The sequence below is a fragment of the Nelumbo lutea genome, chromosome 2 (genome assembly GCF_056320005.1).
Source record: "Nelumbo lutea isolate HS-2025 chromosome 2, American lotus-T2T, whole genome shotgun sequence".
NCBI lineage: Eukaryota > Viridiplantae > Streptophyta > Magnoliopsida > Proteales > Nelumbonaceae > Nelumbo > Nelumbo lutea.
This window is the reverse complement of record NC_142685.1, coordinates 25345972-25373547: the sequence shown is the minus strand read 5'-3', so window position 1 is coordinate 25373547 and position 27576 is coordinate 25345972. Positions and strand designations below refer to the sequence as shown.

At 39.4% G+C, this 27576-nt stretch overlaps 1 protein-coding gene across 2 annotated transcripts in view; it reads right to left on the bottom strand.

Moving 5' to 3' along the window:
• LOC148869306 (DNAse I-like superfamily protein) overlaps positions 1 to 26892 on the bottom strand; it is a 37177-nt gene extending 10285 nt beyond the window's left edge. For both annotated transcript variants that reach the window (XM_088972630.1, XM_088972631.1), the window contains exons 1-7: positions 26426 to 26892; positions 26036 to 26336; positions 25600 to 25766; positions 10882 to 10947; positions 10748 to 10800; positions 3845 to 3926; positions 3622 to 3671 (exon numbers count right to left, since the gene is read on the bottom strand). In XM_088972630.1, the coding sequence (XP_088828756.1) occupies positions 3622 to 3671; positions 3845 to 3926; positions 10748 to 10800; positions 10882 to 10947; positions 25600 to 25766; positions 26036 to 26336; positions 26426 to 26503 (797 nt within the window). In that variant the 5' untranslated portion in view covers positions 26504 to 26892. The remainder of the gene's footprint in view (positions 1 to 3621; positions 3672 to 3844; positions 3927 to 10747; positions 10801 to 10881; positions 10948 to 25599; positions 25767 to 26035; positions 26337 to 26425) is intronic.
• Between the last annotated feature and the right edge of the window lie 684 nt (positions 26893 to 27576).

Genomic DNA, 27576 nt, shown 5'->3' with positions numbered 1-27576 from the left:
TAGTCAAAGTAACTCAGGCCCTTCTAGTATAGGAGGGGTATTGAGAGATAATCATAGCAACATTTCAGCTTTATTCTCGGGCCCAGATGGAACAGAAGACTCTAATAGGGCTGAATTACTAGTGGCTATATAAGGCATCCAGGTTGCTAACCAACTTGAAGTGGAGAATCTAATAATTTAAGGAGATTCTAATGTCATTGTGGGGTGGTTGACAGATCTGGATTCAGTCATTTGGTGTTATAGGGACATCCTAAGGAAAGCTAACTGGTTAACAAGGAGCATGAACATCAGCTTACATTGGGTGAACTGGTCATTGCCAAAAGAGTGCTTAGACTGTTGTGCTAGAGATGGGGTGCCAAAGTGTCTGTATGTTGGATTTGGAGAAGGCTTATGATCATGTGGACTTGTTGCTCTTGTGCAGAAATTAGTCGAGGAGCCAAATTATGGTTTCATTATTGCTTGTTTGGCTGCCGCCTCTATGCTTAGAAATAGGGTTGCTAAGGCTACTTTCTGAGCTTTAGGTACCTATAACAAGATAATCCCTTTACCCCTTTTTTTTTCGGGCAGAGGCTCTTAGTAGGATGATTGTTAGACAATCTTATGCTGATTTTAGGATTCCACTGAATATGGCACCAAATATCTCCCATCTTCAATACGCTGAAGATTGAAGATGTGCAAATTGTTCTGAATCCTCTTATTATGTATTAGAAATCTCACAGCCATCAATGTTTTAAGGCAATGCCACTTCATTAACCTAGGTAGAATGTCTCCTATGGATTGGGATTGTGACCAGGAAATTGTGGAAGCTTGTGCAGATATTTTAGGTTGTGGCTTCTGATTACTCCCTTGACTCCATCTGAAACCCCCCTTGGGTGCTAACTGCTAAGCAGTTCTCTACAGGTGCTTGGCGTCGGCTGATTGAGAAGATGGATACTATGTTGGCGGATTGAAAGTCAGAACAATAACTTCCTGACCTTCTTGGGGCATATCACACTAATTAATAGGTCTGTACTCCAGTTTACTGCTACTCACTTCTACAAAAGCCTGCTTTTGAGGCAACTGGTAAAAAGATTCAAAGAATTTTGAAATAAAAGATGTAAAATGAGAAAGTTCCATCATGCTAAGTGAAAGGGGGATATGGCATGCTAACATTGTGAAGGGCTTGGGCTTCAAGTAATGACTAATGAGCAGTATGAAGAAAACCTTATTCACAAATTCTCCGTGAAGGTATTTCAAAAATTGACTCATTAAAATGGAAGCAGCTGTTAATAGAGGGATTCCACTCTTGGTTGGAGAATTAGACCACTGAGATGTAAACAGCTCTTAGAAGGTCATCCTCTAAAAAGGTTACACAAAACTTTTAAATGGACCAAGGCTTGAGGAAGAAACAGGATTCACTTTTTGGGAGGATGATTAGAGTGATTTGGAATTCTTTATCACATTATCAATGTTTAGACAAAGTTGGTGAAACCATTTATGAATTTCTTTAGCCTCATGGGTGATCCAGTGGTTTGGAACCCAGTTTTCATATGCCCTTTCATTGGATATGGAAATTGGTAAGGCATCATCCTCTTCCAAAAGTCATAAGGTACTCCATTTCCCCAAAGAAAAAAAAAAGTTCAATGATTAGGAGGATAGAACCTAATCACAAGTGTGAGCAAAGTATTTCCATCCAGTGATTTAAAAGGCCAACCTAGGCACTCAGACAAGGCGCAGTTTAAAGTATGCGGCTCACCTAGGTCCCAGGCACAACACTTTCAAAAGGCACAAGGGGCTTGGTACAAAGGTGGCTCGTAGAATCAGGAATGTAAGATGTTTTACATCAGATTAGCTCAGTGATTTAAAAGGTGTGCCTGGGTGCACAAGCGAGGCACATTTTGGGGTATGCGCCTCACCCAGGTCCCAGGCGCACCCCTTTCAAAAGGCGCGCGCCTGATTCGCCTAGGCATGCACCTAATGCGCCTTGTGAAAGGGGTGCTTTGAGAACCCCCTATTTGCTGATGTTGGTCATTCATTCATTGCAATAAAATATCTTCTTAAAAGGCAATGAAAGTTATATAATCATTATTTTTTATGTGAGAAATAAGAATTTCAGACCCTAACATAGACTTGTTCGGGCTTGCCTCGAGGGGCGTGGTACAAAGGCGACTCATAGAATCAAGAATGCAATATGTTTTACATCACATTAACTACTTGAAGCAATGCAATTAAGGAAAAAAAGAGATTGTGGGTTTTACATGCTTGAAAATGCTTTATATGTTTGCTTTTATTTTTAAATTTTCATTTGAATACACTTTACACGTTATGTTTATGTATTTTAATTTTAGATAATAGGTTTTTTAAATCATTTATTTTAAAATTTAAGTTTATATTTTTATTAACATTATGTTTAATAGTTTTTGCATTTTTTTAAAATTTTGGCTATTTTTTGAATTTTCTGACTTATTTATTTTTTAGCTTTTTTTTGTAATTTTGCGCCTTTCTTAAAAGGGCGCACACCTCGCCTTGCGCCTTGCGCCTCAAGCGCGAATTGGCCCTTGCACTTTTTTTGTGCCTTGCGCTTTTAAAACATTGGATTAGCTATTTGAAGTAATGCAATTGAGGAAAAAAAGAGATTGTGGATTTTACATGCTTGAAAATGTTTTATATGTTTGGTTTTATTTTTAAATTTTCATTTGAATACACTTTTTTTTTATGAATACACTTTACATGTTATGTTTATGTATTTTAACTTTAGGTAATAGGTTTTTTTAAACATTTATTTTAAATTTTAAGTTTATATTCTTTTATTAATATTTTTTTGCATTTTTTTTTTTTTGGCATTTTTTGTATTTTTGCACCTTGCTTCGAAAAAGCAAGTGCCTTACCTTGCACCTCGGGCGCAAATTGCCCCTTGCACTTTTAAAACACTATTTCCATCTTCCTCCCATGGAAGAGCCATGAAGGCTTTTGCATTGAAGTACATAACAATTGCATTTCACACGCTTCTATCCATAATGGATTGGTGGAGGCTCCTATGTGACTTGAAACTTTGGGTAAGGTTGTCATGGTTAACAATCTCAACCATAGGGGCTTCAAATCCCTAAGAGGTGTTCTGCATGTGAGGTGGATGAAGAATCCTATAGATCACTTCTTTGGCTTTTATTGGCACTTTGGAGCTCTAGTACTTCTTTTTTTGGTTGCTAAGCTCCCTTCAATCAATTGGATGCTAAGCTTTTAGCCTCAGATTTATTTGGGTTCAAGGCTATCTATCCTTTTGATGATGATGTCATTTGTGATATGTTGGATTGTACTAGAGAAAGATTGGTGTTTAACAAATCTAATCCTCTAGCTAGTTGAAATTTCTCATTTAAGATGTAAAAAGAGATTTAAGTATAGTGAATACAATACATTACGCTTTTTCTCAAAAGAAAAAAAAAAAAAAAAGAGCTTTAAGAAGAAATTTCTCATTTAAGAGGCTTTTGAGAGCGAGGCATGATTGAAAAAAAAATCAGTTAATTTAATTTTGTTATATTAATTGTGAAAATATCTATAAACTAAATAACAAATCAAGACTTATATGTTACAAATTCATACATATGCCATAAAAAATAAAAATAAAAATAAAAATAATGGGATTACCTTGAGCACAAAGCTTCAGACTCATTTTCAGCAGCATTTTGACTCCTTGACTGCTCAAAAGAAGAACACCACTGTAATTAGGTTCTTGTAAGTTGTAATGAACTAATGATCTCATTGAATGCATAAAACCAAGTAAAAAGATAAAAACCAAATAAGAAACCTTCCTATTCAATATCAGCAAAATTAGGCATGTTTTCTGCAAATTATTTGAGATGTAATGTACCTCTAGAACACAAATCTGTGCAACATTATCACGAAGTCCAAGCTTATTGAACTCAATGAACTCCTCATACAGTAACTTGAATCTAGTACATGGAGAATTAGAATTGTAGTTAGAGTTAAGCACTTCTATTTCTTGAAGGTAACATATGAAATCACATAAATCCAGCAAAATTGAGCCACAACAATACAGCTTAATGATGCCAGTTACTCCCTTCGTTAAAAATACAGAAAAAATATTAAAAATAAAATTACATTACACCATAAAAGCTTCACTGGCCAACAGTAACATAACATATAATACACCCTCAGAACCATCACAATCAAGAAACAATCACATTATAGATGGTCACATCCATCTGTTTTATGTACATATGTGACAGATGGTTTTCATCAATCCTGGACCAAATCTCAGAAGAAGGCTGAGGAGCCATTTGATAACAGCTGAGGATGCTGAACTGAAAAGTTTATTGCTTTGTCTTTTAGTGAATAAGTTTTTCAAGGAGATGGAGATTGTGGGCTCCTTAATGGCTGAAACTGAACTATACCCTTGAAAATTTTAATATTTGATTATTTTACCAACTAAAAGACAAAGCAATACGTCTTTCAGTTCAGCAACTTCAGCCTTTATCAAACACCCCCGTGAGAAAGATGGAGAAGATTATCTATGCCAGCAATACAACACCTGAGAAAACATGTGAGACTTAATTTCTAATAATCCAACCACTGGATTAGCTTGAAATTCAGATATTTGAAGGTTAAGAAGTGCATTAGATACCCTGTATATCTCAAGCTAATCAGACTACAGGGAGAATTTCATCAAAGGAGGTTAATCCAGCTGTTAATAGTTGGTCATAGCCAAAGTAAAATACTTGACCATTGGGGCCCGCATCTAGGGTTACATCAGCATTGAGTATTTGCGGTTCAAGTTTCATGTTAATTGGGCCATGGTTAATGAGTAATAGTAGTTCTTTTGGTAGGGAAATTGAGGTCAGTTTTTTTGTTTACTTTCTTCCTCATTTATTCAATATTTTTGATAAATAACATGTATTCATTAAAAGAGAAAGAAACACCTTACTGCTCAGCAAAAATAGTAGGCAAAACAATACAATACAGCTTCTTTCAACAAAGCTTCAGGAACCAAACAGTACAAAAAGTTACAACTGGGACCTGAGCACCCCTACAACCCCAATCAAGTAGGGGTGCTCACAGTTCAACCGAACCATGGGCCTATTTTCCAAGCCAAACCAATACCACCAGTTTTTTGAAAATCGTGAACCAAAACTGAACCAAAGCCAATCGGTTGACCAGTCGATCAGTTCAGTTTTCAACCAGTTTGGTTCATGGCTTTTCAGTTTTTTATATTTATAATATATAATGAATAAATATATAAACAATAATAATACTAGAAATACATATAATATATTATATCGTAAATAATAAATAATATACTATTTATTATAAAAATATATTTATATATAATGCATATATATTCATTTATAATATATAGATAATATAAAATATATATTATACATAAATATATATACTGTTGGTTCGGTTAACCGCCAATTTTTTATATTGGTTAACCAAAATCAAACCTGTACCTTTGGTTTTTCAAAAATATCAAACCAGTCAGTTTGATTAACCAGAATTTTTTGTTTGGTTTGGTTCAGTTTTTCAGTTTTTGGTGACCACCCCTACAATCAAGTACATCCCTCTTCATTTCTTCAATATAACCATACAGGGGTATTTTGGGGAGTCTAATAGATAAAGCCTGATGTCTTTTAGTAGTTTCCAACAAGCAGGGGTAATTTTGTAGAGTACTTAGGAGAGTATAAAGGTTCTTAACACTCTTCATGCCACTATCCCCATCTTATTCAAATTGAACTGATTTTCTGTTTTAGCAATGAGGTTTTATTTTCTTCTACTGTTCTCGTTAGTTGCCTGCTATTGAGAACTGATTTCTCTGCTCCCAATCTACTTTTATTGATTGCTGCAAGAAATCTTATCCTATATATGTGTGCTAGTTTGCAATTTCTGCTTACATTACTATGCATTTGTGTGCACTTAAATAGGCAATGCATATAAACAGAGGGTTTTTATATCACGTGTGAAGCAATGAGAACTCCAGATTTTTTTATCTGTAACAAGATTAGGTGCATCAACTAATATGAAAAAGTTGGCAAATAAGAGTACAAAAACCTTTTCTACCAAGCTGTGTAAGGACCAACATCCCCAATATAGTCAGCCATTTTCAAGCCACCCTCTAGCTAGACTATCATTTAGGGAATTAGCCAATTTCTGTAACCATCTAACTAGCTGTCCATTCTTGAAATCAGCAACCTAGCCTCCTAAGGCTGCATTTGGTAAGAGTGCAAAAAATGAATGCACTGATGTGAATGCAAATCTTTCAAGTAGAAGGATGCAAACCCGGTTCGGTTTTGCAGTCATAAATTTACAGTGTCTTGTTTAGTTGTGATGGGTTCAAACATGAATCCCATGGCCAGAACCAACCTATTATACATTCACCAACTTTCAGTGCAAAAATTGCTTTTTTGGAAACTAACCTCTCTCATTTTGAGTGCAAAAACAGTTGGGAAAAAAACAAATTTACTTTCATTTTCAGTACAATAACTTGTTCTTAACAAATGCCTGCAAAACTGAACCAGAGTGCACATTTTCTTCAGTTCTGCATTAGCAGTCTTACCAAACGCAACCTAATGAATGTTGAATAGTCCACAGACAACTGGATTTAGTAGCTTCAAACCAATCGCTGCTAAAGTCTTTCTCCACCTCACAATTTTTACTTCCAACCCTATAACAAGGGCAATATTTATGCACTAACTAGTGTTGCTTCCATAATTGGTACTGAATATGCTGCTACCAACTATACCACTGGACCCTGAAAGCTCCTACTTCTCTAAAACGCCCTAGGTTGGCCAGAGAGCACCCATCAGAATTCAGTTTTACTCAAGTCTTGTAGATGCAAATATCATGCTACTCCTACTATGAGTGAGTAACTCTGGCAATGGGCTCCCATCCTCTTATAATGAATGCTCTGAGCTAAGGTCCTTCGTGGTGATCCAGTAGGCTATTCTTATAGTTATTAGGTTAGCAATGTCTCCAACTTCCTTTTCTTCTCACGAAATATTCTGGAGTTCCACTCTTCACAAATATTCCACAATATTCATGCTCCTTTGCCTACTAAATGTCCCTATTTCCCTCTAGTATTCACCCCAAAGCCCCATCTTCTAATTCCAGAAAAGATTCTCATTTTGTTTCACAGATCCTAAGATTCACAATTTTCCTTCTTGAGTTTTTGGATGATCAAAGAAACTTGCATGTTTTATTATCTCATAGAATATAACTAAGGTAGGTCGCTCCGTAAACCCACATATTCTTATTGACCATATTTGTACAGGACAAAAGTATAAGCATCCCTTGTTTGAGGGAACCAATCTTGGTGAAAAGGCAAAAGTAGACCTACTTTAATGGCCAGAGGAATCATTTAACAAGGATATCTGGAGTTATGCCCCAGAGGGTATTTATTCTTCTTACCACAAGGGCTCCACTTATCAAAGTTAGGGGGCTTCATAAATTATATTCTCCAAGATACTAACATCTTTGCCAATTTTTTATTTAAAACAACAATTTATAAATCTCTCCTGTACACGAAGACAAGTACCTCCCTTTTTTTTCCGATATGAAATGAAACAGATAAGACCTTGTACCTACATGGCTCAAACTCAGAATGAAACTCATCTAATTGATCACAAGAACACCTCATTGTGCAATGATCACAACTTGGCTTGTTGCCTTACTAGATCTTCTAATGCTATATGAACCAGCATTTAAAGTTGAAAAAGTACTTTGAACATAGAGATAATAGCTATTGAACTTGGAAAAAAAATTATAAGATAGGGGTGCAAGTCGGTTAGGGGTATATCCAAATTTGATCCTACAAAAACCCAGGAGTTCAAATTCAATATGATATTTGAATTCAAATGTGATTCATTTACATATCAGGATATCTGGTTCACTGGTTCAATTTGAAGATCAATAAATTTGTATAAAACTAGTATAAATCCACAAAAATAAGTATAAAAAAATAAAATGTATTAATTTTTTATATTATAAATAGACTTGTCCAAATCCCAATTCCCATTTATTGCTAAGCAACTTTAAATTAAAATTCTTAAAAGAGATATATATAATCAAATAAGATCGGATCTAGCAATATCCACTAATCCACATTGATCGGATTAAAAGCATATCATATTTTCAAACCTGATTTGATTCAATTATGGCTAAATAGATATCCATATCCAACATAAATGAACCAGATTCAAATTCAAATTGGATTAAATCCAAACTATTTGTATCCCTACCCCCAAACTCTAACCCTGACCAATCTGATAACATCCTGTTGGTTCAGGATCAGGCTTGGATTGGGCCATTTTCTCACTTCTTTTTCTTTTACCAAAAAAAAAAGGTTCTCACTCCTCAGACTTAGAATTAGTCAATTAAGGTTAACTAGCTTTAGTCTATACGGACTTATGTGCATGTCTGTGCATAGGAACAAAGTTGTGGTGCTTTAAGATATGTTACACTAAAAAAAGGAAAAAAATATATTAGTTTTTAAACTTAACCCCCAAACTCTAACCCTAAACCAATCCATAACATCATGTTGGGTTCAGGGTCAGGCTTGGATTGGGCCATTTTCTCACTTTTTTCTCTTTTACCAAATACGATAAGAAAATGTTCTCACTTCTCAGGTTTAGAATTAGCCAATTAAGGTTAACTAGCTTTAGCATATACATACATATGTGCATGTTTGTGCATGGGAACAATGTTGTGGTGCTTTAGAAAATCATCATCATCATCCAAGCTTTATACCAAGTCCCAACTATATGGGTCAGCTACATGAATCCTGTTTCGCCAATCCGTTCTATTTAAAACCATATCCACTGTTAAATTAGTAGTGCTTAAATCATTTATTATTAATTCTACAGTTCTACACATGTCCTCTTTGATCTACCCCTAGCTCTTTTAGCCCCTTCTACTTGTAATAACTAGAGCAGTGGAGCTGTTGGTGGTCCTCTATGCACATGACAAGCCATCTTAGCCTACTCTCTCTCTCTCTCTCACATACACACACACACACATTTCATCACTTATTGGAGCTATCCTAGGTTTCAACAGATGGCTTCATTCCTGATCCTATCCTTTCTAGTTTTTCCACTCATCCATCTTAGCATTCACATTTCTGCTACACTCATTTTCTCAACATGTTGTTTCATTTTTTTTCTTTGATAAATGAAGAATTAATTTCATTAATCAAGCATAATAGAACTTTACAAGCTTCCCTTGGAGAGGTGCAAGGTGCCCAAACTGATATAGATCTGTTTTTCTTAATCGAGGAATGGACTATAACATTCCAATTCCTCCAGAAATCATCAAAGGAGAAGAGCTGAAGGAATCCAAAGATTTCAGCCAATGAATAGCCCTGGTTAGGATGCAATCCTTCACTGCTGTAATGGATCTCTCCTTGTCTTGGAAGGTTCTTGCATTTCTTTCTTCCCAAATGGTCCACAAAATGGCCGCTCTAAGGCACCTCCACATATTTCTTCCTCTTTTTGTTGGCCAAACAAAGGTAGAGGGAGAAAATAGCAACTTAACTTCTGTTGGCCGGTTCCATCTGCATCCAAACAAACTGAACATGTTGTTTCTTGACTGCCCAATACTCTGCTCCATACAAAATAGCTGGCCTTAAAATTGTTTTATAGAATTTTATTTTTGTCGTGGTATCCTCCTATCACACAAAGGTCCAAATGCACCCCTCCATTTTGCCCAACCTGCTTTAATTATCAAGGTGGTATCCTCCTCAATCTCTTCTTTGTTATGAATTATTGAACCAAGGTACCGGAAATGGCCACATTGAATTATCTCTTGCTTACCAATCCTAAGGTTATCCTGACTTACTCTCCTATTATTACTAAACTTACATGTCATATACTCTGTTTAAGTCCTATTTATTTTAAAACATCTTGTTCCTAGGGAATTTGTCCATAAGTTTAATTTTATATTTAATCCTTCATTAGTTTCATCCATTAAAGCAATGTTGTCCGCAAACAACATGCACCATGGAACTTGGTGAAGACCCACGGTAATTGTAAAGTCTGAAGTCTCTCCCAGTGGTATTCTAAATTGGTTGTTGCCCCTTCATACATATCCTTAATTAGGTCTACATACCTATTTTGAAACCCTTTCTTTTCCAAGACCCACCATATTATCTCTCTAGTAACTCTATCATAAGCCTTTTTCTAGATCAATGAACACCATATGAAGACCTTTCTTCTTCTCTCTAGGCGATGCTATACTAAAAAGGGAAAACATTAGCTTTTAAACTTGATATTTATTTATGCAAAATGAAGACACATCGAATTCAAGTTGGGTCAAGTTGCACCACGCCGCACCCCTACCCAACCTGAAGTTAAGTTGGGTTCATTTTTTCAACCCTAACACTAACTTGACCTTCAACCCAACCCAACCACACTTTAAGATTGTAAACCAGCCCAAGTTGAAATCCTACCATAGGAGTTTGCAAATAAGAGTGTGAACAAGGACTGGATTTCTAAGGAAGTACTAGAATCATTAAGTATTGTGTTCATTATCCATACATTACTTTATGTAGCGGCCACTTTGTGTTTGTGTATGTATTCATATCCAGTCCACTCCTCCCAAGACCCGAAATATTTGGGACCAAAATTGGGTAAGAACACACCAATGTAGCTGAAAGTTAATAGTAGTAGATGCAACTAGATAAACCCGCAAACAAAACAAAATTCAATAATCTATGGTGATATTCAGAGATAAGAGGCATACAACCACAAATGAAGTATTTTACCTTGATGTTCGCCAAAAAATTGCACATCCATCAACTGCAGTGCCAGTTCGCATCTGCAGATTCACAAAACCATTTTTGTGGAAAATACATCTAGAAAAAAAAAATAATAAAACAATAAACACCATTAAACTGACCTTCCAAATGCCTTCATATCCTTGGAGCTTTAGCTCCTCCTCTAAGTCATGAAATCTATCAACCTCCTGAAAGTGAGAAGAAGAAAAACATTGACAACAAAACTTGTATAATAAGAAAAAAAAAAATCATGAGGTAAGAATACATCAAAGGTATTACAAAAGATATTTGAAGTCAACAACCAATAGGTGGAAAAAAATCCAGAACCACAAGAATAATAGCACAAAATGAAGCACGATTAAACGGTTATTATGGACAAAACTAAAAGTAGGAAGGAAAAAAACATGAATATGAAAAGCAAATAAAACATTAACCCCTTATTAATGACAAAAGAAATTGTGTTACCTGCATGCAGTGCTTTAAAAGTGAGAAGTGCAACTAAAATGCAACAATGAATTCCTAGAGGTTGTGGCACAAGACAAGGCATGCTTCTAAACAAAGTAAAGCACTATTTTTGGAAAAAAAAAAACAATAAAAAGTAAAACTTAATATACAAAGATATGCAAATCTAAATTCTTGAAGAAATAAAATATTTCAAAATCCCTATTAGCTCAATTGGCTATGTTAAGATGTGCTGAATAGGGGTAGTTTAGTCTTCTTCTGTTTATTAAGTAACTTGTTTATGTGGCAGTGTTATTAGAGTTACTCTGCCCCACACTTAAGTAAGGTTATTTCTGTCTTTGTAACTATGATTAGAATCTAATATAGATTAAGGGGGTCGACTGAATGGGTGAACCCATCAGATTTTCGAAAGACCCTTCTTCTTCTCTTCTTCTTCTTCTTCTTCTTCTTCTTCTTCTTCCTGTTCGGACTACTGTAGCAACAGTCGAAACATGGTATCAGAGCCATGCTCCTGACCTAAGTCAGTTGGTAAAGCACCTCAGCATTGTTCATGACTCTTCACCTTCGTTTCTGATCAGTCGATGGAGAGAACTGGTTCGCCCTAGGTCAGAAACACTACAGCTTGTCTCTCTGCTGCGCATAACCTTCTTCAACAAGGAAAGTGACTTCAGTAGTGAATGGTTGATTGATTTTCTCAAAGGAAGGTCGGTTCTCTCTTCTTCTAGTGTTACATATATTTCTGGGTAGAAACCCTACAAGAAACTGTTGTACTGAGTAGAACCTAGAGAACTAGGTTCATTGTTGCCCTAGGAAGGGCTGTGTGTGCAGTAACCGAATGGTGTAGGGCTGCTGTAAGTCGTTGAGTGGTGTTAAGGCTGCTGTAAGTGGCCGAGTGGTGTAAGGTAGAATGTAGTGACCTTGCCGAACTCCTTGTGGTTGTGTAATGCCCTCTTAAGTGTGTTAAATAAGTCTGAACTAGGTGCAGCAGATTTGGTTGTGTTGTGGTGCTTGAGTGGTTGTAAGAGGGCCTCTACTTGTGATTAGTGAATGGTAAACTGATGCTTATGTGGGACATAAGTGTGTGAAGTCAGCAGTAGTGTGAATAAGAACAAGTGTGTGAAGTCAGCAGTGGTGTTTAGAGGCTGCAATAGGTGCTGAAATATCAAACTGTGAACAACATCAATCAGCTTGTAGCTGAGAAGTGAAGTTAGAGGCAACTGTGAAAGAGTACAATGGCAGCAATAGGAGATGGCTACAATGATCAGAAACCTAGTGTAGTAATTTCCTCCGACTACCTAGGAGTACAAATGACCTCAATTAAGCTAAATGGGGAGAACTATGTTCCATGGGCTAAATCAGTGGAAGTTTTTCTCAAGGCAAAGAAGAAAGCAAAGCATGTTAGAGATGAGAAGCCACCGGTTGCCTCTCCAGGGTTTGATGATTGGGAACAAGAAGATGCTCAAATCATGACTTGGCTGTGGAATAGTATGGAACCCAAAATCAATGCCAACTTCATGTTCCTTGATACGGCTAAGGATATATAGGAGCATGCTAAGAAGCTATATTCTGGACAAGATAACACAACAAGAGTATATCAGTTGTATCAGGAGTACTTTGATTTACAACAAGGAACCAAAACACTAGAAGAGTACTATGCCTGCATGAAGAATATAAGGAATGAACTCAATGTCTATCATCCCCTTACTCCAGATATTCAAGTTCAGCAACAGCAAAGGGAGCAGCTAGATGTTACAAGATTTTTAGTGGGGCTGAAGGCGGAATATGAACCAGTTATAGCTCAAATATTGGGGGGCTCTACTCTTCCTACACTTGAGGAAGTATTCTCAAGACTTCGTAGAATCTCTTTGGGCCAGACAGAGAACCCCACACAGTATGATAGATCAGCACTTGTCACAGCTAGAGGTGGTGGACATAGTACAAGAGGGGGAGGTCATTCCAGAGGGGGTCGTGGCAATTCCATGATTGGTAGGGGTGGCCGTGACTCAGGGGGAGGCCGTGGCTGAGGAAAAAATAACTCTACAAGGAAGTGTACTCATTGTGGTAGAGATGGACACACAGTGAATTTCTGTTATGATCTACATGGCCCTCCCTCTAAATGGGCTAATCATGCTGTAGCAGGCGAGGATGCTATTAGCGACAGTAAACTGGCAGACCTAACACCTTCCACATCTACATCTACTTCTGGGAGGGAGATGGTGAATGTTTCACGTGATGAGTATGAACGGTACCTTCAAACCACTTCACAGCATACCATTGCCACATATGCCCAATCAGGTATCGCTTGCATGTCATCTAAAACTCCTTCTTGGATTATTGACTCTGGAGACTCAGATCATATGACCGGGACTCCAGGTGTGTTCTCTTCTCTTGCTGAAACCTCCACACCACAAACTGTTACACTTACCAATGGGTCCTCATCTCCCATCTGTGGTGTTGGTAATGTTGACTTGGCTTCTGTCCCTTTATCATCTGTTTTATACGTACCTAAGTTTCCATTCAATCTTATGTCTGTTAGTAAAATAACCAAAGCTCTTAACTGTTCTGTTACCTTCTTTCCTTCCACTTGTGTTTTTCAGGATCTCAAGACGGGGAAGAAGATTGGTGGGGGGCATAAAGCTAGTGGATTGTATTACCTTGACGGCGGTGGATCTTCAATTGCACTTCAGACTTCCCTTACTCCTCTACAATGGCATTGCCGACTAGGACATCCATCTCTCAAGGTCCTCAAGATGTTGGTTCCATCATTGAGTCAGTTGTCAGTTTTACAATGTGGGTCATGTTAGTTTGGTAAACACCGTCGTGTGTCCTTCAGCCCAAGTGTTGAGAGTTGTATGTTGAGTCATTTTTCTTTGGTTCACTTAGATGTTTGGGGTCCGATCAAAATAGAGTCTTATAATGGGTACAATTATTTTGTCTCCTTTATTGATGATTGTTCAAGAATGACATAGATTTACTTAATGAAAGAAAGAAGTGAATTATTTTCCATTTTTCAAAAATTCCATGCTGAAATACGCAGACAATTTGGTGTTCCAATCAAAATTCTTCGTTCAGATAATGGTCGTGAATACTTTCTTACTGCATTTCAACAGTATTTAGAACAGCATGGCATTATTCATCAGACCTCGTGTGCTTTCACCCCTCAACAAAATGGGGTGGCTGAATGGAAGAATTGTCATCTTCTTGAAATTGCTCGGTCTATGCTTCACCACATGCATGTTCCTAAACGATTTTGGAGTGATGTTGTACTCATTGCATGTTTTCTCATTAATCGGATGCCCTCTTTTATTCTTCATGGTCGGTCCCCCTTCTCCATCTTGTTTCCCACTTTATCTCCGTTTCCATTAACTCCTCGTGTCTTTGGTTGTGTGTGCTTTGTTCATAATCTGAGTCCTAGAATAGACAAGCTAGATGCACACTCAATTAAATGTGTCTTCCTTGGCTACTCTCAGACTCAAAAATGGTACAAGTGTTATAATCCTATTGCCCGAAAGTGCTATGTCTACCCTGATGCCACATTTTTTAAGTCTATCCCCTTCTTCTCCAGTCATGAAGCACCCTTGTCCTCACCCTTACCTCCTCTTCCTCTTCCTCTTCCTGTCAGTGATTCAGTTCCAGAGGCTGTTGTTGGAGTAACATCATCTCCTCATCTAGTGCAGGTCACCACTGAACGACCACCGATCCGACAAGTGTATACACGTCGAACGACACCGGCCCCTCCTCCTGCTTCTACCTCATCTGCAGATCCTCTCATGGCTCCTATTGCTGAACCTTTAGATCTTGACCTACCCATTGCCTTACGGAAAGGTAAACGTAGTTCCACTCTCCATCCCATTTCCAATTTTATTTCATTATCTCGTCTTTCTGCCTCGCATCGCCAGTTTGTTTCACTTTTGTCTTCTATTTCCCTACCTAACAATGTTCAAGAAGCTCTTAGTTCACCTGGATGGCAGCGGGCAATGGAGGAGGAATTTTCTGCTCTTCAACATACTCAAACGTGGGAACTTACTACTCTTCCACCTGGGAAGCATGTTGTGGGCTGTAAATGGGTGTATACTGTGAAATACTTGCCAGATGGTAGTGTGGAGCGTCTGAAGGCCAGACTTGTTGCTAAGGGTTACTCACAGGTATATGGTGTGGACTATATGGAGGCATTCTCTCCGGTGGCTAAAATTGATTCTGTTCGTGTCCTAATTTCCTTGACAGTTATGTATGATTGGCCTCTCCTTCAACTTGACATAAAGAATGCCTTCCTCCATGGTGATCTAGTGGAGGAGGTATATATGGAGCAACCACCTGGGTTTGTTGCTCAGGGGGAGGGTGGTAAGGTGTGCAGGCTGAAGAAAGCAATTTATGGGTTGAAGCAATCTCCACGTGCTTGGTTTGGGAAGTTCAGCGAAGTGGTGAAGAGTTTTGGAATGAAGCAATGACAAGTTGATCACTCAGTGTTCAGCTATGACTCAGAAGCTGGGAAGATTTTATTAGTGGTCTATGTGGATGATATTGTCATCACTGGTAGTGATAAATTGGGGATTGGCAAACTAAAGGTATTTCTGCAAAATCATTTTCAAACAAAGGACCTTGGAACATTAAAGTATTTCTTGGGAATAGAGGTTGCCAAGTCAAAACAAGGTGTGAATCTGTGCCAAATGAAATATATCATTGATCTATTGGAAGAAACATGACTGTTAGGTGCAAAACCGACTGAGACCCCTATGAAACCAAATGTTAAGTTGAGCAGCGATACAGGAGAAGTATTTGAAGATCCTGGAAGGTATAGACAACTAGTGGGAAAGTTGAACTATCTGACTATCACGAGACCCGACATCTCCTTTGCAGTCAGTGTGGTGAGCCAATTCATACAGAACCCTCGTATACCTCACTGGGATGTAGTCCTTAGAATTGTGAGGTATCTGAAAGGAGCTCCAGGCCGTGGGCTATTGTATAAACCAAGAGGAAAACTTGAAGTAGTTGGGTATACAGATGCAGACTGGGCAGGCTTAGTGAGTGACAGAAGATCTACTACAGGCTATTGCACATTTCTGGGAGGAAATCTTGTGACATGGAAGAGTAAAAAGCAGACGGTTGTAGCCAGAAGCAGTGCTGAAGCCGAATATAGGGCCATGGCTCACACTACCTGTGAATTAGTGTGGCTGAGGAATCTCCTACAAGAAATTGGGTTTCACATGGATAAACCTATGAAATTGTACTGTGACAACCAAGCTGCACTACATATCTCATCCAATCCTATCTTTCATGAGAGAACAAAGCACACAAAGGTTGATTGCCACTTTGTGAGAGAGAAGGTTCTTGCCAGAGAGATAAATACAGAACATGTGGGTTCCAATGACCAGTGGGCATATTTGTTTACAAAAGCTCTAAGCTCAGGGAAAGTGAACTATCTATGTAACAAGCTGGGATTATATGATATATATTCTCCAGCTTGAGGGGGAGTGTTAAGATGTGTCGAATAAGGGTAGTTTAGTCTTCTTCTGTTTATTAAGTAACTTGCTTATGTGGCAGTGTTATTAGAGTTACTATGCCCCACACTTAAGTAAGGTTATTTCTGTCTTTGTAACTATGATTAGAATCTAATATAGATTAAGGGGGTCGACTGAATGGGTGAACCCATCAGATTTTCGAAAGACCCTTCTTCTTCTCTTCTTCTTCTCTTCTTCTTCTCTTCTTCTTCTTCTTCTTCTTCTTCTCCTCTTCCTGTTCGGACTACTGTAGCAACAGTCGAAACAAGTTAAAACATCATGCTACTAACATGTATATTGTAACCTTTTGTACATCTAAATTGTATATAGGCTAAACTATTTAAACATTGAACATCATACTACAACCTACACTGTAGCAAATTGCCTATTCAGCATCAAATTCAAGGTCAATTCATTGAACTAAGCAACAAGCCAGGTAAGGAGAACCCAGGTTAAGGTGAGACTCATACAGCTGGCACCCCACAAAATAAGCCTTGCCTGTGAACCCAGGCAAGACTTTTAAAATAATGCCCAAATGAGTATTTTGGATCTAAGCACCACTTTCAATTGATACACAAATAAATGTTTTTTTATGAATGTTGATACACAAATAAAGGTTTAAGGCCATGTTTGGGAGTGCTTATTTGGGCCATTAAGCACTTATTGGTATTTGGGAAATAAGTCCAAAATAATTGCTTATTTTAAAAATAAGGGCTTATTTTTTAAGCCCAATTTTCCAGCTGTTTTAAGTGCTTATACAATAAGCACTTATTCAAATTTTTTCCTCCAAAATTATCCCTAATTGAATTTTAAAATACCACATATAAAATTATCCCTAGTTGAATTTTATAAAAGTACTTTAATGAAAACACTTTTATTAAATTACTTTTATGAAAGTAATAATTTAATAAAAGTGCTTTCAAAGGGTATATTTTGAAATTTTGAAAGAAAATGAAGGACAAAATAGTCACAAATGCTTATTTAAGTGCTTATTAGAGAAAAAGACTACCAAACGCCCAATATAAAATAAGTGCTTATTTTAAAAAAATAAGCACTTGAAAAAGTTGGGTGCCAAATGCAAATAAGTGTTTATTTGAATAAGCACTTATTTTTAACTTAAGCACTCCCAAACATGGCCTAAGACACATTAAAAGAAAAATGTTCAGGATCTCCTCTACAAGCCCCATCAACATTCTGTTTAAACATGTTTGCAGCAAGCCTGGTGCAGAAAGAATATTTCTTTTGTTGCCTCATAGGATTGTTATTCAAGGCTTTAAAAAAATCCCAAGAAGCTGAATTCATTCTTAGTTTCGATTAAAAGTCCCATCTCTTTAATCCACCTAAAAATCTTTGCAACATTGAAATTACAATGGTACAAATCCTCCTTGTGTTTCTGGTACTTACTTTACCTGCAAGCTTACCAAAGCACCAATGATGGAAAAACACTCATCATAATGTTTGATATGTGCCTTAGGAGAACTCACCCCTAAAAGCTAGCTGTTAGAGGGAGAGAACCCAAGCACATATATATCACACAACAGCATCCCGTAGTACCAATGTGGGACAAAGGGATCGTAACATTCCACCACACTCCGCAATCCCGGCACCTACGCAAGCCGACTTTGCCCTAGTCCACCTACTCCCAGCTGAACATTGCAATACCAACATCACTGCCTGCACCGCACAATTGCAACTGGGAGGCATGGTGTAGGCTCTGATACCATTTGTTACGTGCCTTAGGAGAACTCACCCCTAAAAGCTAGTTGTGGGATATCTCACATTAGCATCCCATACTACCAATGTGGGATAGTTGAACAAATCCATTCCTCTTGCCCTATTAAACCACATTATACAACTGCCAAATTTTTGGTTGACTTGAAAACAAATACTAAAACATACCAAGATAATTCAACACCTTCTTGGCCAAAGTAATTCTATTGAGAAGGTCAACCAAGGCTTCAATAGTCAATGGATTTTGTTCCACATGGCATGTGCATTTTGAGGATCCAAAGAAAGCATGGAATCTTTAAAGAAAAGCCCTATGCCACAACAACTTCCACCAAGTTTTTTTTTTTTTATCAATAACAACTTCAGAAATTTTTTTAAAATATCACAAGAATAGTTACAGCAAGGAAGACAAACACTCTTATCTTCCAAAAAGAACTTAAGTCCTCAAAGAAAGAAAAGGAAAAAAAGAAGCAATTTAGTTACAACTTAGACCGAAACATTACATCCCTTTCTATCCCCTATTTAGCTAGCCCATCAGCTATAGAGTTGGCTGTTCTTTTAACCCAACTCATCCTGATTTCCATTTCCCGCACCAGCCACTTGAACTTTCTTATCTCATTGCTGTACTTCCATAATCCGCAGTTGTCTTTCCTCAGCCACCCTATCACCACCTCCAAGTCCCCTTCAATTATGAGTTTTCTGACGTCCATCAACTTAGCTTTCTGAACTCCTTCCATAATTTCCAAGATCTCAGCTCTAAGAGAATCCCCCACTCCAATTGGACCTGAGAACATGGCTGAAATGACCCCGTTCCCATCCCTAAAAACACCCCCAATCCCTGATTGTCCAGGATTCCCCCCACTACTCCCATCAAAGTTCAATTTTAGGAATCCAGCAGGTGGGCGTGTCCAATACACCTTCACAACTGATTTGGACTTCATACAGCTTACAATCTCACCCCACTTATGTTATGGTCCCGCGCGTAGGATCCCGTCACGGTCGGTCCACGGTGAGAAAGCCCTGCTTTCCCTTGTGCCTTCCCTAGCGTGCAGACCCTATTGCGGAAACTGAATGGGTGATTTGTCCAAGAGACCACCCGAACTCTCCTCACACTTTTTCTTGACTGGAAAACTGAATGCTTTATTTCAATTCGTAGCTCCTTAAATAGGAAATTACAGAAGGAAATTCCTAATTAAACTCAAACTCCAACTTGAACTCAAACTCCTAATTACCTACTCCTATTGGTAACACACTCTTACTTAAGATAAGATAAAGATAAGGATAAGATAAGATAAGGGATAAGATAAGCTGGCAGTGAGTTGACGAGCAGAGCTGATGTGGTAGGATAAGTGTGGGCCCGGCTCGATGAGCTGTCATGTGGGCCCCGCCCTACTGCTGCTGTCGGGCGGTGCGCGCTCCTCGTGGTGCTGCTGCCCTGAGGTGCGTGCTGCTGCCGTGCGGTGCGTGCTGCGTGCTGCCAGGCGGTGCATCCAGCGCGCTGTCGAACGGTGTGTGCTGCCATGCCCGCTGCCGAGCGGTGCGTGCTGCACGCTGCCACTGCGCCGCAGTGCGCTGCCAGTTGGTGTGACCATAACGTTACACCCCTCCTAGACAATGAGCTTGTCCTCAAGCTCAAATTCCGGATACGGGGCTAGGAACTCTGCCAATGGATCAAACGGCTACACACTATCTCTCAATCCACCAACAGCATGAACAACAGGGACTGCCCCGTAGCTTAGTGCATAAAGCTGGATTATTTGATGCAGACCCCAACCCCCTTCTTTAGTTTCCAGCTCCCAGGTGTAACCATGGCTTACAGTGACTACACGATCTGCTGCACTTTGGCCAGCCGCAAGGACATTGAAGTGTTACCCACCTCCTGGGTCATATAGTTTGAAGTAGTTTTATGGGCGATCCACATAACAAGAATCACGTACTGGACCACGGCCCCCGTGTTCTATGTTGTGGATCATAGGAACGCACCAGGTATACTTACAGAAGAGAACCTCAAAAGCAGCCTTGCAGAAGTGAACCATGCGTTTTAAAATATCCCCTCGGCCTCCCCCATATGTATTTTTCTCAATATTGCGGAACATAGGGCTGTCTATGAACACAAAATCCATGCCATCAATATAAGCTTGAGAGAAAGTTACCTCTATATCCTGCCCCTCCACCTTACATCTGTTGCGCACTCCTGTTTCTTGGATTTCTGCATAGTTACCATACTGTGGTGCCGCAACCATAACTCTATGTCCACGCCGAGCCAAAGCCTTCGGTAAAGCCCCAGCAGCATCGCCAAGCCCACCTATCTTCGTCAAAGGAGCGCATTCTGCAGGTTCTACTATAATGTTCGTGACATTGTCCCCAGCCAAAGGAGGAGACTTTACAGTTTCATCCTCCATGCGTTGATCCTTGGGAATAACTGCGGCTGTAGGGGCAGCGATCTGTTGTTCGCTGGATGCCTCTGCCCAGTCCGGACGGCGTCTGTTGGTGTTGGCGATTCCCTCCGAACTCATTTCTTTGCTGGAGAGGAAGGCTTCCAGCAGGCGTCGCATCTCCCGAACGTCTTCCCTGACTTCACGAACCTCCATGCTGGTTTTTGCTAACCTATGTTCCAATTCGTTGACCTTGAATGATAGCTGCTCCATATCGCCCGTGACGTTTGGCTCTGATACCAATTTCTTATGGTCCCGCGCATAGGATCCCGTCACAGTCGGTCCACGGTGAGAAAGCCCTGCTTTCCCTTGCGCCTTCCCTAGCGTGCAGACCCTATTACGAAAACTGAATGGGTGATTTGTCCAAGAGACCACCCGAACTCTCCCTTGGGGTGATTTGTCCAAGAGACCACCCAAACTCTCCTCACACTTTTTCTTGACTAGAAAACTGAATGCTTTATTTCAATTCGTAGCTCCTTAAATAGGAGATTACAGAAGGAAATTCCTAATTAAACTCAAACTCCTAATTACCTACTCCTATTGGTAACACACTCTTACTTAAGATAAGATAAAGATAAGGATAAGATAAGATAAGGGATAAGATAAGCTAACGGTGAGTTGGCGGGCAGAGCTGATGTGGTAGAATGTGTGGGCCCGGTCTGATGAGCTGTCATGTGGGCCCCGCCCTACTGCTGCTGTCGGGCGGTGCGCGCGCCTCGCGGTGCTGCTGCCGTGAGGTGCGTGCTGCGTGCTGCCAGGCGGTGCGTCCAGCGCGCTGTCAAGCGATGCGTGCTGCCGGGCGGTGCGTGTTGCGCGCTGCCGGTTGGTGTGACCATAACAACTTACTCAACATGTCATCCACTATTTAGTCTGTGAATAGCTCAAAAGATTTCAGCCACGGTACAGCCCTGATATGGATCACAGACCTCAATTCTTCAGCCCATCTCTCTTCATCAGAGAAGATTCTAAGATTTCTTTCTTCCCCTAAAGACCAGCATACTGCAGCCCTCAGTCCTCTCCACATAGTCCTTCCCCTTTTCATGCGCCACTTGAACAAAGAAGGAGAAAATAGGCTTTGCAAATCTGATGGAGGGTTCCACCTGCGCCCAAAGAGAGAAAAAGCCCATTCCCAAATTGACTTTGCAAATTGGCACGACACCAGTAAGTGAAAACCAGTCTCCCCATTCGCTTTGCATAGAACACACCAATGAGGTGATAAGCATGTATTGGGTCTCTTCTTTTGAAGCAAATCACCAGTATTTAATCTTTCCAAATAGGCTTCCCAACAAAAACTACCAACCCTAGGAGGAATTGGTCTGCACCAAACCTTATTAACCGGGAAAGGGGAGGTTGCAAGACTGGTGGACTGACATAAGACTTTGAAAAATGAAGCACAAGGAAAAGAGCCCGTGGGAGTCGGGGTCCAAGTTCTAGAGTCCACCTTAGAAGGGTCAATGAAGACATTATCAAGATGGTCATAGAGGCTCAAGACACTTTGGAAGTCAGAGTCCCTCACAGCCCTCCTCAATCCCAGGTTCCACCCAAACCCAAAACTGGAGGAGGAAGGGGTGATGAAAAAAGAAATTGGATTATTTTTACACTCAGAGAGGGCATACAAGGAAGGAAGCAGGTCCTTAAGTGAAACATTCCCCACCCAAGTTTGTTCCCAGAATTTTATGCAAGTGCCAAAATTTGAATCATACCTGACAAGTGGGGAGAAGACTGAAAGCGAATCGTGAATGGCTTTCCAAGGTGAATTGCTTGTGGACCTTGCTCTAATTCCAGCATCCCATCCATTCTACTCCATCCCATGTATGCTTGCCACCATTCTAGCCCATAGCTTCTACTCCAAAGGAAACCTCCACAACCACTTTCCCAAGAGGTCGAGTTCCTTTTCCCAATATTCCCGAGCCCCAAACCTCCACTAGCTTTACTCCTGGTCACCATTTTCCAGCTAACTTTATGGTCCCTCTTCTCCTCTCCTGGCTCCCAAAGGAAATCTCTCATTAATCTCTCCAACCTACTGGAAACCTTCACTGGAATTTTGAACACTGAAAAGGAAATAAATGGGTAGGTTTGCTAGCGTGACCTTGATCAGTGTAGTCCTTCCACCAAGGGAGAGATAATTCTTTTTCCAAGAAGCAAGCCTTCAAATCTCTCCACCACCGGGCTCCAAAAACTCTCTCTCTTGGGATTATCACCTAGGGGCAAACCTAAATAACTCAAAGGCCAATCTAATATTTCACACCCAAGCACTTCTGCATTCTCCCTAACTTCTCCCTCCTCCATATTCACACCCACTACACAACTTTTCCCGAAGTTTGCTTTCAAGTTTGACATTTGCTCAAAATTTTGAATTACTAATTTCAAATTCCTAATGAACCTCATATTACCTCCTTCACAAAACAAGATCGTATCATCAACAAACTGTAAGTGAGTGAGTGGGATGTCCTCCCTACCAACCCTCCATCCTCTAATGAGGCCCCTAGAGTCTGCTCTATGAATCAACCTTCCCAACACATCAGCAACAAGTAAGAACAGAAAAGGGGATAGAGGGTCACCCTGTCTTATATTCTTAGTGGTTGGGAAAAAATCTACCGTTGTCTCACTCACTAGTATTGAATAATGACAGTTCCGAACACACCCCATGATCCATTTACACCATCTAGCCCCAAACCCCAATTTGGTCATGACTTTCCTCAAAAATTCCCAATTCACCATTTCATATGCCTTCTCCAAATCCAATTTACACCCCCCCCCCTTTCTTTTTATCCTTCTCAAAACTCTCCACACTCATTGGAAATGAGGATTTGATCTGTAATCTGTCTTCCACTCACAAAGCCACCCTGATTTTGTTCAATTAAGTCTGGCAATACCTTCTTCAGTCTCAAAGATAACACCTTTGCAATGATTTTGTACAGGCTATTGACCAGACTAATTGGTCTGAAGTCCCTTGGGTGTGAGGATTCTTTCTTTTTGGGGATCAGAGCAATGAAAGTGGGGTTCACCCCCCGATTAATAATTCCTCTCCTATGAAACTCCTCAAACACCCGTAGAAGATCCTCTTTCAGAATATCCCAACAATCCTGATAGAAAGCCAATGTAAAACCATCAGGTCCTGGAGCTTTTGTTCTATCCATAGAAAATACAGCTTCCTTAATCTCTTCCAAGTCAAACCCCCTCTCCAAACTTCTCTTGTTATCCCCCCTACATCTGGCCAATCCAATCCTTTCGCCCACACCCTTCCACTTATAGGCCTTCTTAGAATGGATTTAAAATGTTCTACACATGCCCCAGCTATCTCCTCTTGTTGAATTAACTCAATTCCATCCACAACCAGTTCGGAAATGAAATTTCTCCTTCTCCATCCATCTGCCAAAGAGTGAAAGCGCTTTGCACCCTTTTAACTTTGTACGAGATGGAACTCTTACAGTTCAAGAAGCAAATTGCAAGACTCTTCTAATTATTTCCTCAATTGTCTTTCTAATTGATAATAGGTCAATTATCTTCTATTGAACAATAAAAAGGTAAACTCAGACCTAAGGCTCATATCACTAAGTTGTGTCTATCCCAAAGGAACTAGTCCATGTACAACGAAGTATACACTTCGCAAAAGATAACTATGCCATTTTTTTATCAGAAGCGATAACTTCATTAAAGATAATTTAAATCTGAAATATAGAAGTCAACCCCTATTAGAAGAGGTTGATCCAATAGACATCATAGTATCATACACTACAGCACTGCCCAGTAAAGGCTCTCCCTTACAATCCCTTGTTTTGCTAAGGCATCGGCTAAACCATTTGCTGATCTCCTTATCCACTTAAAACAAACACCACCTCCCTTGTTATGTTAAGTATTTCCCTTATCAGCTGTCTATATTGCCAAATTCCTAGCTGCCCTAATTGCATCCACCTAGGGGTGTAAATGGATCGAATTCGAATCTGATTAGAAAATCCAATATCCAAATATGATTCAATATCCGATGGATATTGAAAATTAATATTCAAATTCAATTAAATATTAGAATATTTGATTCGACTCGAATTCAACCAATTAATTATTTTAGGTAATTAATAAACATATAAAATAAATATTTTATTTAAAAATAACATTTAAATATTTTGTATATTATATATAAGAATTAAATAATCAATTGAATTCAGATATTTATCGAATCGAATCAGGTCATATCCGAATTTGACTGATTAGATATTTGAATTATCCAAATTCGATTGATTATGTCAAATCTTGAATTCGAAATTGGATTTTCAAATAACATTGACACCCCTACATCCACCCAATTACCAATTTGGAGTCCCCCCCTATCCCAATCTGTTGTAGCCCCAATTGTTTGGCCGGTTTTACTCCTTGATGTAGTGCCAAGGTTTCCACTCTTAAGGAATCTCCAATTCCAACTGGACCTGAATACAAAGCTATTATCTTGCCTTCTGAAAACATCTCCTATACCAGATGGGTCTGGATTACCTATAGAGCTTCCATCAAAAATCACTATGCCATCTCATACGCATTATGATTTTGAAGACCAACTACACCAAATTTTGTATTTTCTTTTAACATAGATGTATACTTTTTTTCAAGACCAAAGAAGCTGAATAATATGAGAGAAAACACGAGGGATACGCCTTCTGGTATTCTGCTTGTATCAAACAAAAGTTATTATAAAACACTGCAATATGGAAAGGAAATTTATTACCTGAAGACACATGATGTCAGGTGACCATAGCCTAAGCTCAAAAACCATTCTTTTCTTTCGCCATTCCCAGTCTAGCATATACCTGGGTATGTGAAAGTAAAGTTCTCGCCGGTGGTTCGTAGCCAGGTAATCCGCAAGTATATTGTATGAGAGGACTATAAACCGCTCTGTAAATCATTGAAACGGATTAAAAAACAATGTCTAGCATCCAACTTTGCAATTATCCTAAGAAATAATTGTATCGAAATGCAACAATTTTGCGACTTAATCCACCATTTAAATGAACAACAGAACTAGTTTATAATCCAATTCATCACCAGCAGTGATTCAGATGTTATTAACTAAATTTTCACCTTAATTAAAGGAGAAGTAAATAAAAATAAAATAAAAAATAAATAAAAAACATGTGTTTTAAAGACTAAGCAGAAAGCAATACCACATTGACCAGGAGGCTGTGACAAAGCGTACTCCCAGTTCCTGTAATCCAAGGGTTTCGGTCGCTGTTGACGGACAGGTGGATGATGACCGTATGGAAGTGGTTGGCGAAAAGGTGGCCGAGGACGGAAATTTTGCGGCTGAAACCCACCGGGGTCCCGGAAACTCCCTCTTTGTCCCTGCCGGAAACCGTAATTTGTCTCCCTTACCGTCCTGAAATGTGAATCTCCGGACACAAAAGTGTCTCTTCCGCCACTGGGCCGATCCGAGAACCCTCGTCGCCATGGATACCGACCGCCGGACTAGCAACGAAACATATACGTTTAGGATTTCTCGGTCAAATGATTGAAGCATGAAGATTTAAAAGTTTTCAGCTTTTTACAATACATACAGAAGCGCGGGAAGAAGACATGCTTGCGTCAGCGACTGCTGCGGCTAGACATTGGAAAGAAGAGGCGGATAACCTCATCGTTCACGGCCTTACTTTCCAGACCGTATTGTTAGGAGGTTCGAACTTCTAACACTTTCTTCATAAGAAGAATCTCTTTATCCTTCTTCTTATTCTTTCCCTTCTGGTGTTTCACTTCACTCACTCAGAGGTCGCCGACTTGCTGCCGAAGGGCTTTAGCTCTGATCAACTTGCGAGAGTGTTTTAAGGAAGACGATGATGAACGCGTTAGGATATAGGATGCCACGTACATTTTCTCATAAGGGCGTTTATGTCATTAAAGAGTATTATTTACTAAGGTAGCTCTTGTCTGCAGCGGTGCAATGCAGCTTAGCGGCGGCGTGTGCGTGTGGTGTGGACTCATGCTATCGTGACCGAGTGACTGTGTATACTGTAATACCACGGAATCTGAGGCTGGTCTGTTTTGGAAGCCTGTTTTGAATGACATCTCGTAATGAGTGTGAGTAAAATAATAATTACACTGAATAATATTTTAGTTGATAAAGACAAATAAGTAGATGAAATAGGTGTGCTTCCAAAACAGCCCAAGATGTTTTTTCGAAACAGGCAAAGTGATCTCCGGAATATGGGGTTGATCATTTCAAGCCCAATCCGAAAGGCTCGGTCTCGGTCTATAATTTCCAGGACCGTTCTAACCCAACCCTATACGCCCCTTCACATCCTTTACCTTAATTACGAATGGCAACGGGACGGGTTCAGAAAAGGATTTTTATAAATTTTAAAATTTTTTTATTAATGATCGCTCATAAATTGACATCAATTCTGAGCTGACATATATCGAGACAGCACTTTAAGTCGACAAATTCTGACCCTGGACTGATTGGTCATATACATTATTAAATTTAAGGCACAATGCATAAGTTCATATTGCCTTACAACAATTATAAATATCAATACACACGGATACACGGAATGGGACGTATTGAGTTTTTTGACCCCCATACTCTACTCTTCTTTTTTTGAATTTTTTTCAAAACCTGTTTAGACGGGTCGGTTTAATGTTTCTCTACGTTTTAAAACGGGTCAAAATAACCAAATCATGCCTATTTGGCGTGTTGGTGACCCATCAATAC